This window comes from Myxine glutinosa, chromosome 2 (assembly GCF_964187855.1).
Source record: "Myxine glutinosa chromosome 2, kmMyxGlut1.1, whole genome shotgun sequence".
Classification (NCBI taxonomy): domain Eukaryota; kingdom Metazoa; phylum Chordata; class Myxini; order Myxiniformes; family Myxinidae; genus Myxine; species Myxine glutinosa.
This window is the reverse complement of record NC_136262.1, coordinates 113071926-113085073: the sequence shown is the minus strand read 5'-3', so window position 1 is coordinate 113085073 and position 13148 is coordinate 113071926. Positions and strand designations below refer to the sequence as shown.

The window sequence follows — 13148 nt, the reverse complement described above, 5'->3', positions numbered from 1 at the left end:
AACCATTGTCTTTATATTTGTGATATAACTGTATTACATAATACATGATATTGCAAGTCCTTTGAAGTTATAGGTTGTTATAGGAAGTTATAGGTAGTATCAGATTGAACTATAAGTCCTATACACAGGATCTACGAGGTCTATACCGTTCAGGAATATGCTTTTACAGATCTTCATCACTGTCCTGAGTGTCATTTTCGCAAAGGTGTCTACGCAAATGTAAACATTAATTTTTGGATTCCTCATGCTCTGAATATTCCAAAAATGTATAGTTTTGCTAATCTACCAAAATTTTGAACGAAAAAACATAGTGAACCTGACTACAGTATTGGAAGGGGAAAACTGGTAATCCGGAAAAGGGTCGGTCTGGGGAGGGTTAGTTGGGTTAGAAAAGATCATGGCATAATTCCCCAAATTCCCAAATCAAACCCAAACAATCTTTTCCACAGGGAATAATAGGTCCAGTCACGTGAAAAAATAAGTACACCCCATGTAAAGTTTTGACTTTTTCAACATATTTCAACATACAGCTATTTGATCTTCATTTCAACAATATTCATAGATAAAGGTGATATACAGACTTGGCATTTAATATGGAATATTTTTTTTTTCTTGACTTGGGATTAGTTTCTGAACTCAGTCTATCAATCTGGTGAGTTTCTTTTATGCTTCGGTGATTTCTTTGTTAAAATAACCATGTCACTGATTGGCTGTCGCAGCAAGAAGTCAATAACAGGATTATATCACAGGTGGCGTGACAAAATGTACGAACAGGTACATTTGACGATTGGCTTCACAATCGGGTATATAAGGGTTGTTGCATTCTGTATGAGTGGAAAACAACTGCTGCATGTCTACAAAAGTTATTGCCGCTTCCTCTGGAGATGGACCGTCAACTCGACAATACTGTTTGTCATGGAGTGGTGGCTTTACGAAATTCCGGCATGAAACAGCGTCCTATTGGTCGGCAGTATGGCATCACTCAAGGTCAGGTGTCAAAGATCCTGAAACGAAATTCTCAGAGGGGTGTCCCTACTCCAATACCGAGGCCAGGACGTCCCGGCAGAACCACAAGGAGGGGATGATCTCCAGCTGCACCGGTTAGTCCGCAATGGCCGTACCAAGTCAGCTAATCGGCTTAGCGCTGAGTGGCAGCAACTGACAAATGTGCCTGTATCCAGAAGGCGAGTCAACCAACGACTGGTTCAAGCAGGCTATCGTGCCAGGCGTCCCCTGAGAAAGCCACGCCTGACCAGGCAACACCATCAGCGCCGATTGCAGTGGGCCAGAGAGCACCGTCAATGGCAGCCAGGACACTGGAATCACGTGATCTTCAGTGACCGAGTCTAGATTTCTGGTCTATCGTCAAGATGGCCGCGTCCGAGTGCGCAGACAAGTGCATGAAGCCTACAACGAAGATTGTATAATAATAATAATAATAATTCATTTATTTTGTATAGCGCTTTTCCAGAAGCCCAAAGGCGCTTTGACAGAGTGGAAAACATAATGCATAACAATACATGAAAACAACAATTGCAAAAAGACAAGAATCAATAGGGAAATATTTAAAGCAAAAGGAGGGAGAAGGAGAAGAGATAGTCAGGGGTTAAATGCTGTGGGTTGAATGTTGAATGCAGCGTTGAACAGGTGGGTCTTTAGTGATGTTTTGAATGTGGTGAGTGAGGAGGAGTCTCTGATGGTGTGAGGTAGTGAGTTCCAGAGGGTGGGAGCAGCGATGGAGAAGGCCCTGTCCCCCCAGGATCTGAATTTGGTCCGGATGGAGGGGGTCAGGAGGTTGGTACCAGCAGAGCGGAGGTTGCGGGTGGGAGTGTGTCTGGAGAGGAGGTCAGCCAGGTAGGATGGGGCCAGGTTATGGAGGGCTTTGTATGTCAAGAGGAGGATTTTGTACTGGATTCTCTGGGGGATGGGGAGCCAGTGAAGCTTGTAAAGGACGGGGGTGATGTGGTCACGGGTCCGGGAATGAGTGAGTAGACGGGCAGCGGAGTTCTGAATGTATTGGAGTTTATTGGTGATTTTTGAGGGTGAACCATAGAGGAGGCTATTGCAGTAGTCCAGACGGGAGGTGATGAAGGCGTGGATGAGGGTTTCTGCAGCCGTGGAGGAGAGGGATGAGCGGAGACGGGCAATGTTTTTCAGGTGAAAGAAGGCTGACTTTGTGATCTGTTTAGTGTATTTGTCGAAGGAAAGGGTTTGGTCAAAGATGACGCCAAGATTCCGGATGTGAGGGGAGGTGGATACTGGGATACCGTCGATGTTGAGGGCAAAGTTATGGGTGGATTTTGTGAGCGTTTTTGGGCCAATGATGATTATTTCAGATTTATCACAGTTAAGCTTGAGGAAGTTGATTTGAAGCCAGGATTTTATTTCAGTGATGCAGTTTGTCAGGATAGAGTGGGTGTCGGTGGAGACGGACTTGGTGGAGATGAAAAGCTGGATGTCATCGGCGAAGCAGTGGAATTGGAGACCATGACGGCGGATTAAGTGACCGAGCGGGGACAGGTAAAGGATGAAGAGGAGGGGGCCAAGAACTGAACCTTGGGGGACACCTTGGGGGAGGGGAGCAGTGGGGGATTTGCAGTTATTGATGGAGATGAACTGGCATCTGTCAGAGAGGTATGATTTAATCCAAGAGAGGGCAGTGCCGGTGACGTTAAAGGTGGATTCAAGTCGGGTGAGGAGGATAGTGTGATCGATGGTGTCAAAGGCAGCGCTGAGGTCGAGGAGGACGAGAATGTTGAGGTTGCCAGCGTCAGAGGAGAGGAGAAGGTCGTTGGTGATTTTGAGGAGAGCAGTTTCAGTACTGTGGTTGGAGCGGAATCCGGATTGGAATGTTTCATACAGGTTATTGGCAGAGAGATGATGTTTGAGTTGAGTGGCTACAGCGCGTTCCAAAACTTTTGACAGAAAGGGTAGGTTGGAGATGGGTCTGAAGTTGTTTAGGGTGTCAGGGTTTAGACCAGGTTTTTTTAGAATGGGGGTAACAGCAGCAATTTTGAGGGAAGGTGGGACGATGCCTGTAGACAGGGAGGAGTTTATTGTTGCAATGATAAGTGGAGAGAGAGCAGGGAGGGAGGCTTTGACAAAGCTGGAGGGGATGGGGTCAAGAGTGCAGGTGGCAGTTTTCATTCCTATGAGGAGTTCAGAGAGGTCAGTAGGAGAGATTGGGGAGAACCGAGACAGGGGATGGCAGGACAAGGGGGGGCAGGTGGTTGGAGGGGGAGCGGGTGCGGCGGTGGTCAAGCTGTTGTAGATGTTGTCAATTTTGCGTTGGAAGAAAGAGAGGAAGGAGATGCAGTTGTCTACTGTGAATGACTGGGTGGTGGTGTTCAGGGGGCGGAGGAGTTTGTTTATTGTCGAGAAGAGTGCTTTTGGGTTTCCGGAGCCAGAGTGGATAATTTGAGAGTAGTAGGCAGAGCGGGCGCGGGAGAGGGCATCTTTGTAGTGTTGTATGTGGTCCTTGTAGGCTTGGGAGTGAACTGTGAGACCCGTTTTATTGCGGAGTCTTTCAAGTTGGCGAGCACGAGTTTTCATCAGGTGGAGTTCAGGGGTAAACCAGGGAGCAGAATGGGTGAAAGAAACTGTTTTGGTTTTTACAGGCGCAAGCTGGTCAAGGCAGGAGGAGAGAGTGTGGTTGTAGTAGTCAGTGAGGTCGGAAGGGGTGTGGAGGTCAATGAAGGGAGAAGTGGACATTTTTTCAGAGAGGGTGGATGAGAATGAGGTAGGTGAAAGAGCGTTTAGCTTACGGAAGTTGATTGTGCGATAATGCCTTGGTGTTGGGGCGGGGATGTTGATGGTCAGAGTGATGGCTAAGTGGTCAGAGAGGGTGAGGTCGGAGCCATAGAGATGGTGCAAATTTAATCCAGTGGAGCAGACAAGGTCCAAAATGTGACCACGGATATGGGTAGGAAAGTCGACATGTTGAGTGAGGTTAAAGCAGGTGAGTAAATCAGTGAAGTCAGTGGTTATTGTGGAGTCAGTGGAGTCCATGTGGATATTGAAATCACCAAGGAGGAGGATTGAGGGGGAGAGGGAACATAGCTGGGTCAGAAAGTAGGAGAAGTCAGACCTGAGTGTTCTAATCAGACAATGTTCTAATCATTTGCACCTGAGCTGGTGCACCTGATTCTAATTTTAGGTATTTGAAGTTGTGATAAATGTAGGGGTGTACTTACTTTTTCCACATGCAAAATTTGCATTTATGTTTATTTAAATTATACAATGGACTACAAAATGTAAATGTTTCATGATATTTGTTATATTATATCACCTTTATCTATCAATATTGTTGAAATGAAGATCAAATACATCTACCGACTCCTCTCCGGCCTTGCTCCCCCAGCTCTCTCTGTGCTCTGTCCCCCCAATATTCCTTCAGGTCGCACAAGATCTGCCTGCAACCCTCTTCTGGTTAAACTGCCAAAGTCTAGGCTCTCTGCTCACCTTCACTCTTTCATTCCCCTTTTCTCCCGCCTCTGGAACAAACTCCCCCACTCCCTTCAATCCCACTCCTCCCTCCAGGTCTTTAAAACAGCTGTTCACCACCATCTCTTATCTTCCCCCATCGAAAACCTTGATCTTTTCTACCCCCGGTAATTCACCCCAGAGTCCTTGCAGTGTTCATATGTTTTAATCCTCTCCCACCTCCCCCCAAGTCCTCCCGATGTCCCTGCTCTCAAATGTTGTGTTTGTGTCCTTCCCCCTCTCTTTTGTGTCCTTCCCCCTCTCTCCCCATCTTGTCTACCGCTCCCCTTGTTTTTTGTGTTTTGTGTGTCGGTTTGTCTTTTTGTGTGATTAATGTTAGCTCTTTCACGAGCCTCGATCTTGTATACAAAATAAATAAATAAATAAATAAAAAATAGCTGTATGTTGAAATATGTTGAAAAAGTCAAAACTTTACATGGGGTGTACTTACTTTTTTACGTGATTGTGTTAGGAATATTAGTGATTGGAGGTGTGTGTGTGTGTATGTTTGTGTGTTTGTGTGTGTGTGTTTTGGTAATAACAGTAACGATGAAGAAGAGTGATGCACTATTTATTGTGTGCAGTTTTTGAGCCTCACTGTGGCTGATGGCGATGGGCGCGGGGGCCGGGGAGCACGTAAGTTCCTCTTTGGGGCCACATGCCCTCCTGAACGCCAAGTTAAAGATGTCTCGGTGGACCAAACAAATCCCGGTTCATTGCACACAATTAAAATACTTTTGCTGACAAATCACTTTTTGTACAATCTGGATTTGTCAACTTGCCATTGCTGTGTCTGTGTCTTTGTTGAATGTACAGATAGACAATTTGAACTGTTGTGATGTTTTAACGACACCCTTCCTCCTCTTTTTACATATATGCATACACACTATACACGATACATTACACACAGATACTGAGCCCCCTCCCCTTCTTGTCCTGTAGGGAACGCAATGATGGGTGGCAGGGGACGAGAGATGGTGGGAGGTATTTGACTCTATTCATCAATTTGGTGTACTGGTCTCCTAATTAGAATGTGCTATTATTAAATGGCCTGGTGCGAATTGCTCTGTGTTGAATACCAGTGTTTGACTTTGGTTCCATATATTGTGCTTTGCATTTAGCGATTGATCTTCATTTCAAAACACATATTTCTTGTGACCATGTTATATTTGTTACCTTCCCTTTGTCAATTCAACCCATCTTTAAGAAACCCTCCAATGATCTGTTAATATATGATTACACACACAACTAGGCCCCTAACATCACCATTTTGAAAACAACTTGGGGATTGAAATATTCGGGCCTGCAAAGAAAAAAACAAATCTGACCCGCGAAATCAGTTGGGACCTTTTTGTACAGCAATTTTAAAATAACGAATTGCGTGCTTGGGATTCCAAAAGGACATTTTCAAAATACACATGTAGGGTGGAGGAGTGGGCAGAGTCTCCAAAGCGGGTCTGCGTTATGGCCATCCTACACAGGTGTTCATTATATTTGTTTCAACTCACTAAATGTCATGACATGACATGACATGAGGGTACAATGCGCAGCTATGTCTTGGACTACACACTGTATGCACCCGCCTTGCACTGCTGTATGCACGCACCCCTGCGCTGCTCACTGTATGCACGCGTCCCCACGCTGCGCACTGTATGCACGCGTCCCCACGCTGCGCACTTCATGCACACGTCCCCGCTCTGCGCACTGTACGCACGTGTCCCCGCTCCGCACTGTATGCACGTGTCCCCGCTCCGCACTGTATGCACGCGTCCCTGATCTGCGCACTGTATGCACGCGTCCCTGATCTGCGCACTGTATGCACGCGTCCCCACGCTGCGCACTGTATGCATGCATCCCGTTCCCGGCGCTGCGCACACTGTATGCACGCGCCCTGCAGGCAGCAGGCTGCAGTGCTTACTGCATACACGCGCCCTTGCGCTGCTCACTCAATGCACGCTCCCCCGTGCTGCGCACTGTATGCCCCCGTGCTGCGCACTGAATGTACACGCCACTGTGCTGCGCATGTGGACTGTATAATTATACTGAGGTGTTGCCTCCCTATGTTAGCTTAAACCACAAACCCCAAACATCCAAACAAAATGTAAACTGTCTCAATTTATGATGGTGGCCTAGCACGTTAATACCATCCACATAGTTTGTCTGATGTACAGTATACACACAACATAGGACACCTTTAAAATGTACTTTGTTGAATTGTTACTTTATTATAAAACATCTTGCTGCTCCATGACTAACCAAGTTCACAATGCATTAAAAAAAAAGTGAATGTTTTGTTTGCGATGACAATAAAGTTAAGTTGTCGATGTTTATCTCATTGTTAGAATTTTCACATTCATTGATAGGATGGGGTGGTGGGCGAGGCCTCTACCTCAACGGCCTGCCTCCAGTCGCCATGCCAACTAACGGTCTCGTCCGAGGCCGGCCTGGTTACCGTGGAAACCGCTTAACTGCAGGTAGGAAAACAATACAATATTGTGAACACAATGTTCGCACTCGGGTGTTGTGGACCGGTTCCATCCCGAGTATTAAACCCATTCATCGGTAAGTGTTTGCAGGAGTGATGTTTGCGGTGCGAGTGCACCCATTGGTTGCCCCGTGGGTACATAAAATACTCCTTATGTGTATTGCGCTGTTTATTACACGTGTAAACTATTGTAACGTGATTATTATAATTTTGCACGCTGGTTGTTTGAAATCCTGAAGGATGATCGTGATTATTATTATTTATGACAGTTTTAGGCAAACGACATTTCCTTGTAAATTTCCCGCTGATCGAAATTGGCTACTTCCGTTTTATTGCACATCGTACTGTTTTGTACTTTGATCCGTAGTGAAAATTGAATCATCCTCTTCGTCATCATACCAGATACAGTCCAATGGTTTCCTTTGTGATTCTATCACTTAACATGGATACCGCTTCACCACGATTGCCCTCCTAAAAGAGCTTTCCTCCTGGACGGAGTAATACGATTTCCCTTCCAAGGAACTTCATTGCAGTAGGAAGCCATTAGGCCTGCCAAGCTTTAGGCCCATCGATAGTTGCCGACCTATGGTTGTTTTTCCGTGCTCTTTCCTTTTTAAATGCTAAATGTTGAGCAATACTGTGCTGTTGAGCTAAATGTTGAGCAATACTGTGCTGTTGAGCTAAATGTTGAGCTAAATGTTGAGCAATACTGTGCTGTTGAGCTAAATGTTGAGCTAAATGTTGAGCAATACTGTGCTGTTGAGCTAAATGTTGAGCTAAATGTTGAGCAATACTGTGCTGTTGAGCTAAATGTTGAGCAATACTGTGCTGTTGAGCTAAATGTTGAGCTAAATGTTGAGCAATACTGTGCTGTTGAGCTAAATGTTGAGCTAAATGTTGAGCAATACTGTGCTGTTGAGCTAAATGTTGAGCAATACTGTGCTGTTGAGCTAAATGTTGAGCAATACTGTGCTGTTGAGCTAAATGTTGAGCAATACTGTGCTGTTGAGCTAAATGTTGAGCAATACTGTGCTGTTGAGCTAAATGTTGAGCTAAATGTTGAGCAATACTGTGCTGTTGAGCTAAATGTTGAGCTAAATGTTGAGCAATACTGTGCTGTTGAGCTAAATGTTGAGCAATACTGTGCTGTTGAGCTAAATGTTGAGCAATACTGTGCTGTTGAGCTAAATGTTGAGCAATAGCATTTTTAAATGCTAAATGTTGAGCAAGGAAGCAGCACGTACCATTTTAAAGTTTATGGTATGTGACTCGCCTGGGCTTTGAACCGCCGACCTCTCAGACTCGGAGCATACACTCCAACTCTAACAGTTAAATTGATATATGTGGGAAAATTACACGCCCGGACCAGGACTCGGACCCAGGTCCTACGGTGAACCGTACCAGTGTGAAGCAAACCTGTGCAGTTGGGCATCGTGCCTTGCGGTGCGACTGCTGAAATCTCACGCTAAATCCAAGATTGTTGCTGGCTCGTTGGCAAGCGATTTGGACCGATACATGTGATGTGAGATGGTGGTGTATTACTGACTGGGAGTTGTACAGGGAACAGTAACTTATGATTGTTGATCCACAAATGGGAGGAAAGAGGAACAAAGGGGAGTGGAGATGGGCAGTCAGCCAAGATTTTTTTGAAGATTAACAGGGAAGAGGTCACTGGAAGAGCCCACGTGTCTGGAAAGATTGGGCATGGTCATAAAAGAAAGATCAGGGGAGTAAGATCAGAAGAGAGGCGGCATAATCGGCCACTAACCTGTTGTGATGAAACAGCATGAGACCTTGGGCTTCTTTTATTGGAATTGCAATGATGTTTAAAGTTTTGTGTTCCACAGCATCGATGTGAGAGAGACAGGAGAAGGGGGAGGGATAAGGAGGGAGAGAGAGAGGGAGGGAGATGGAGAGTGAGGGAGAGATGGAGATGGAGAGTGAGGGTGAGATGGAGAGTCAGGGAGAGATGGAGAGTGAGGGAGAGATGGAGAGTGAGGGAGAGGTGGAGTGAGGGAGAGATGGAGGGGGAGGGATGAGGAGGGAGAGTGAGAGGTGGAGAGAGAGGGAGGGAGAGAGGGAGGGAGAGGGGGAGGATGAGAGATGGAGCGGGAGGGAGACAGAGAGGGTGAGAGGTGGAGAGGGAGAGGGGGGGGTGGGGAAGAGAAGGAGAGAAGGGGGTGAGATGTGGAGTGGGAGGGAGACAGAGAGGGTGAGAGGTGGAGGTGGAGAGGGAGAGGGGGGATAGGAGTGAGGGAGAGGTACTGTGAGGGAGAGATGGAGAGTGAGGGAGAGATGGAGAGTGAGGGAGAGGTGGAGTGAGGGAGAGATGGAGAGTAAGAAAGGTGGAGTGAGGGAGAGGTGGGGTGAGGAGAGGTGGGGTGAGGGAGAGGTGGGGTGAGGAAGAGATGGAGTGAGGAAGAGATGGAGTGAGGAAGAGATGGAGTGAGGAAGAGATGGAGTGAGGAAGAGATTGAGTTAGGAAGAGATTCAGTGAGGAAGAGATGGAGTGAGGAAGAGATGGAGTTAGGAAGAGATGGAGTTAGGAAGAGATGGAGTTAGGAAGAGATGGAGTTAGGAAGAGATGGAGTTTGGAAGAGATGGAGTTCGGAAGAGATGGAGTTCGGAAGAGATGGAGTTCGGAAGAGATGGAGTTAGGAAGAGTTGGAGTGAGGAAGAGATGGAGTGAGGAAGAGATGGAGTGAGGAGGAGATGGAGTGAGGAAGAGATGGAGTGAGGAAGAGATGGAGTGAGGAAGAGATGGAGTGAGGAAGAGATGGAGTGAGGAAGAGATGGAGTGAGGAAGAGATGGAGTGAGGAAGAGATGGAGTGAGGAAGAGATGGAGTGAGGAAGAGATGGAGTGAGGAAGAGATGGAGTGAGGAAGAGATGGAGTGAGGAAGAGATGGAGTGAGGAAGAGATGGAGTGAGGAAGAGATGGAGTGAGGAAGAGATGGAGTGAGGAAGAGATGGAGTGAGGAAGAGATGGAGTGAGGAAGAGATGGAGTGAGGAAGAGATGGAGTTAGGAAGAGATGGAGTTAGGAAGAGATGGAGTTAGGAAGAGATGGAGTTAGGAAGAGATGGAGTTAGGAAGAGATGGAGTTAGGAAGAGATGGAGTTAGGAAGAGATGGAGTTAGGAAGAGATGGAGTGAGGAAGAGATGGAGTGAGGAAGAGATGGAGTGAGGAAGAGATGGAGTGAGGAAGAGATGGAGTGAGGAAGAGATGGAGTGAGGAAGAGATGGAGTGAAGAAGAGATTGGATGAGGGAGACATGGAGAGATACTCCATTGATCAGCAGACACAGACTCTGTGGACCTTGAGATTCCATATTCATCAAGGAATGGGCTTGGCCCGACAGAGGGTACCTAGTCTTCAGTTCGCTGTGAAGGGCAGCTTTGATATATGGTGTACCTAGAAGAGGTTTTTGCCAATATTGCGGTCCAGAAGTTTGAGGGCCTAAACCTCTTCCAGTGGTTGATCAGTAAATTCCAGAAGACGGTTCATTCTAGATGTTATTGGGTCATCAAAACCATTCGCTTTCATAACTCATTTTGGCTTTTGTGATCAGAAAACGTGCAATGTGTTGAGTTAAGTTAGCGAACCTCAACCCGATCGTAAACTCAGTCTGGGTTGTTTTATTTTAATATTTTTTTAATGTCGGCCCAGAGAGGGAAAGTTCGCTTTGCAGGGTTATCTATTTCTTTGTCTTTCATTCCTTCATTATTCTGACTCTTGCAAATTGGAAAGGTTTTCATTTGGAACCAGATAAAATGAAGTTACTGCCTTTTTAAAGTATCTATTTCTACTATTTGTAATACTATTACTACTACTACTACTACTACCACAGCTCCAATTATTCCTACCTTCTTGTGGGATTGCTCAGGAAACGTATTCAGTTCAAGTCTTTTACAAACTGGATGGCAAGGCCTGACATTCAAATAAAGACGATTTGGCCAGGAATTTGTAAAAAATAATTTCAAGCTGCCAGAGATAAGTCCCCTCTTCCTTGTGAAAAGCACCGTTGGATATCCAATGTCCACGTGTGTTGGGAGATGAGTCTTCCCGGTTAAACTCCTCCTGACGGACCACGCATGTGCACATCAGTGCCTCGCCTTTCATGGGAAACACGGGGTTGACAGTTTCTAGCTTGGCCTAAGATTCAAACCCAGGCGCGGTGGCTTAGTGGCGAGTCCGCATACCTCCAGGTGATCCTACCAGCCATTTAGGCTCACAACAAATGCCACAAGTATGTTGTGGCTAAATGTGTCGCAAATGCCTTTTCCTTTAGGCCCAGCTAAGTGGACACCATAAATTGGTGGAAGCACTCGACCTTACACCATTTGGAATGGACCAAAAGTAAAAGTCCATTCGGTATGTCATTCGGTATTTCTGGGTAAATAGATGAGCGCGGTCATAACGTGATGCCATATTTTTTACCTTGTTATTTACACCATCTCTCTACTCGAATCGGGAGCCGTGTACATCATTACGCGCGATTAGTTATTCAACACAAGTCATCTGGCAGGTTTTCCCAGCTTTCTCACAAATGTGCGTTTGCATCGTGATGATGCAGTCGTGCTTGGAATTTAAAACATTTTCATGCAAATACGGACCCAGCAGGAATTTGAAATGGAAACAACTCGAAGCGATTGGACCTGGTGAAGTGAGATCATTTACGGACATGAAGCAAGTTTGTTTGGAATGGAAACCAGTACGTGGTACCTGTGAACAACTACCCTTCGAATGCCAGCTCTACCCTCGAGCACCGTTGCTCACGGTTTACTTCACACAAAGCATTCATCCTTGGCCTTGTTGAAATCTGAACTTTCTTTCTCATTTGGAGACGAATAGTCGTGTGACTAAGGGGAGATGGGGAGGTATTTTTCCGCATAATTATCAGCGTTGTGAAGGTCAGGGCGTTATTCTAGTTTGTGCGCAGTACACTTAATGAGCTTATCTCACCAATTGTCCCATCAGTGTGAAGAGGCTTCGTGACAGAAACTATTCTAGTTGGAGTTCGCTTTGTCTCTGGCGATTTGGAATGCTGTTCGGCTGGTATCAGGCCCTGCTGCTCATGATAAACTTGTTTGCTGTTCTGGAAGCAGTATTGCATTTGAATGAATGAATGATCGTTTTAAGGCCATTTTTCCCTGCTAGAGCAGGGGTTAGTCTTGCGGGCCCCATGACAATCATGGTTCCCTGTTTGAGGCGATGTTTTTTTATGGCCGGATGCCCTTCCTGACGCCAACCCTTGGTCACGCTATTCGATGCGCAGGGATACGGTGTACCTATTCTAAACCGGGGTACACACCGTGATCATTCATTCCAGCAAGCTGGTGCTCAATTTGCCGACCTCGGAAGGATGACAGGCTGAGTCAACCCCCCTGGCGTTAATTCAGCGATCGACCGGGATTCGAACCCAGGATCCTAGGATCCCAAGCCTGCATCCTAACCGCTAAGCCAACACCACCAGTATTGCATTTGAATCCTGGCGATAACAGTTTGCTCATTATTGGAAGCACTCGTGTGAGAGCTGCGAACACCTGAACAACAATGCATTATCTTGGGTTTGTTTAAACATGTTTGGTATAATCTTTGTTCTTTGTCTCCCAGGTCCTTTCCCTGTGCCTCCCAGAGATGATGGGACAGCTGCATGGGGGCCCCCTCTCGACACCTTTGGTGCAATGAGGGGAGCTCAAGGCAGTTATGGTCCGAGGAGAGGTGGAAGGGGCTTCTACAGCGGGGGAATGGGAATGGGTGGAAGGGGACGGTGAGTCGGGGCTTTGATTGTCTGGAATATGTGGTGTGAGGTGTACATGATTATTGATATGTGGGAGGAAGTGGAGGGATAGAAAATGGTTGCTTGGACAACTGGAGAGTTCTTAGAACACATTACGCCACACAGTCTTGAGAAAAAGGACATGGGATGGGTTACCTCTTCCCTTTTTAAGCCGAGACATGGAGCCTCTGGCAGCCTGTTTGACAGCACTCCTCTTCCTCCTCTTCCTCCTACTTCCCCCTCAAACTCCTCCTCCTCTATTTCTTTGCCATCCTCCTTTGTCCCTGGTAGGATTCCGACAGACGTTTGCTGCCTTGGTCTGGGCATCTCGCCGTCTCTTCTCCTTTTCAGCTCTTGCTTTCCCTTTCCGAGCATGATCTTATATTGGTTTTCTTCGTGAA

General features: G+C 46.4%; 1 protein-coding gene across 3 annotated transcripts in view; it reads left to right on the top strand.

Annotated features, from left to right (window-relative positions):
• Positions 1 to 13148, top strand: part of LOC137421404 (putative ATP-dependent RNA helicase Pl10) — a 45847-nt gene that overhangs the window by 3816 nt on the left and 28883 nt on the right. For 2 of the 3 annotated variants that reach the window (XM_068107434.2, XM_068107432.2), the window contains exons 3-6: positions 5067 to 5118; positions 5425 to 5466; positions 6825 to 6956; positions 12582 to 12738. In XM_068107434.2, the coding sequence (XP_067963535.1) occupies positions 5067 to 5118; positions 5425 to 5466; positions 6825 to 6956; positions 12582 to 12738 (383 nt within the window). The remainder of the gene's footprint in view (positions 1 to 5066; positions 5119 to 5424; positions 5467 to 6824; positions 6957 to 12581; positions 12739 to 13148) is intronic. The other variant, XM_068107433.2, reaches the window with a different exon arrangement.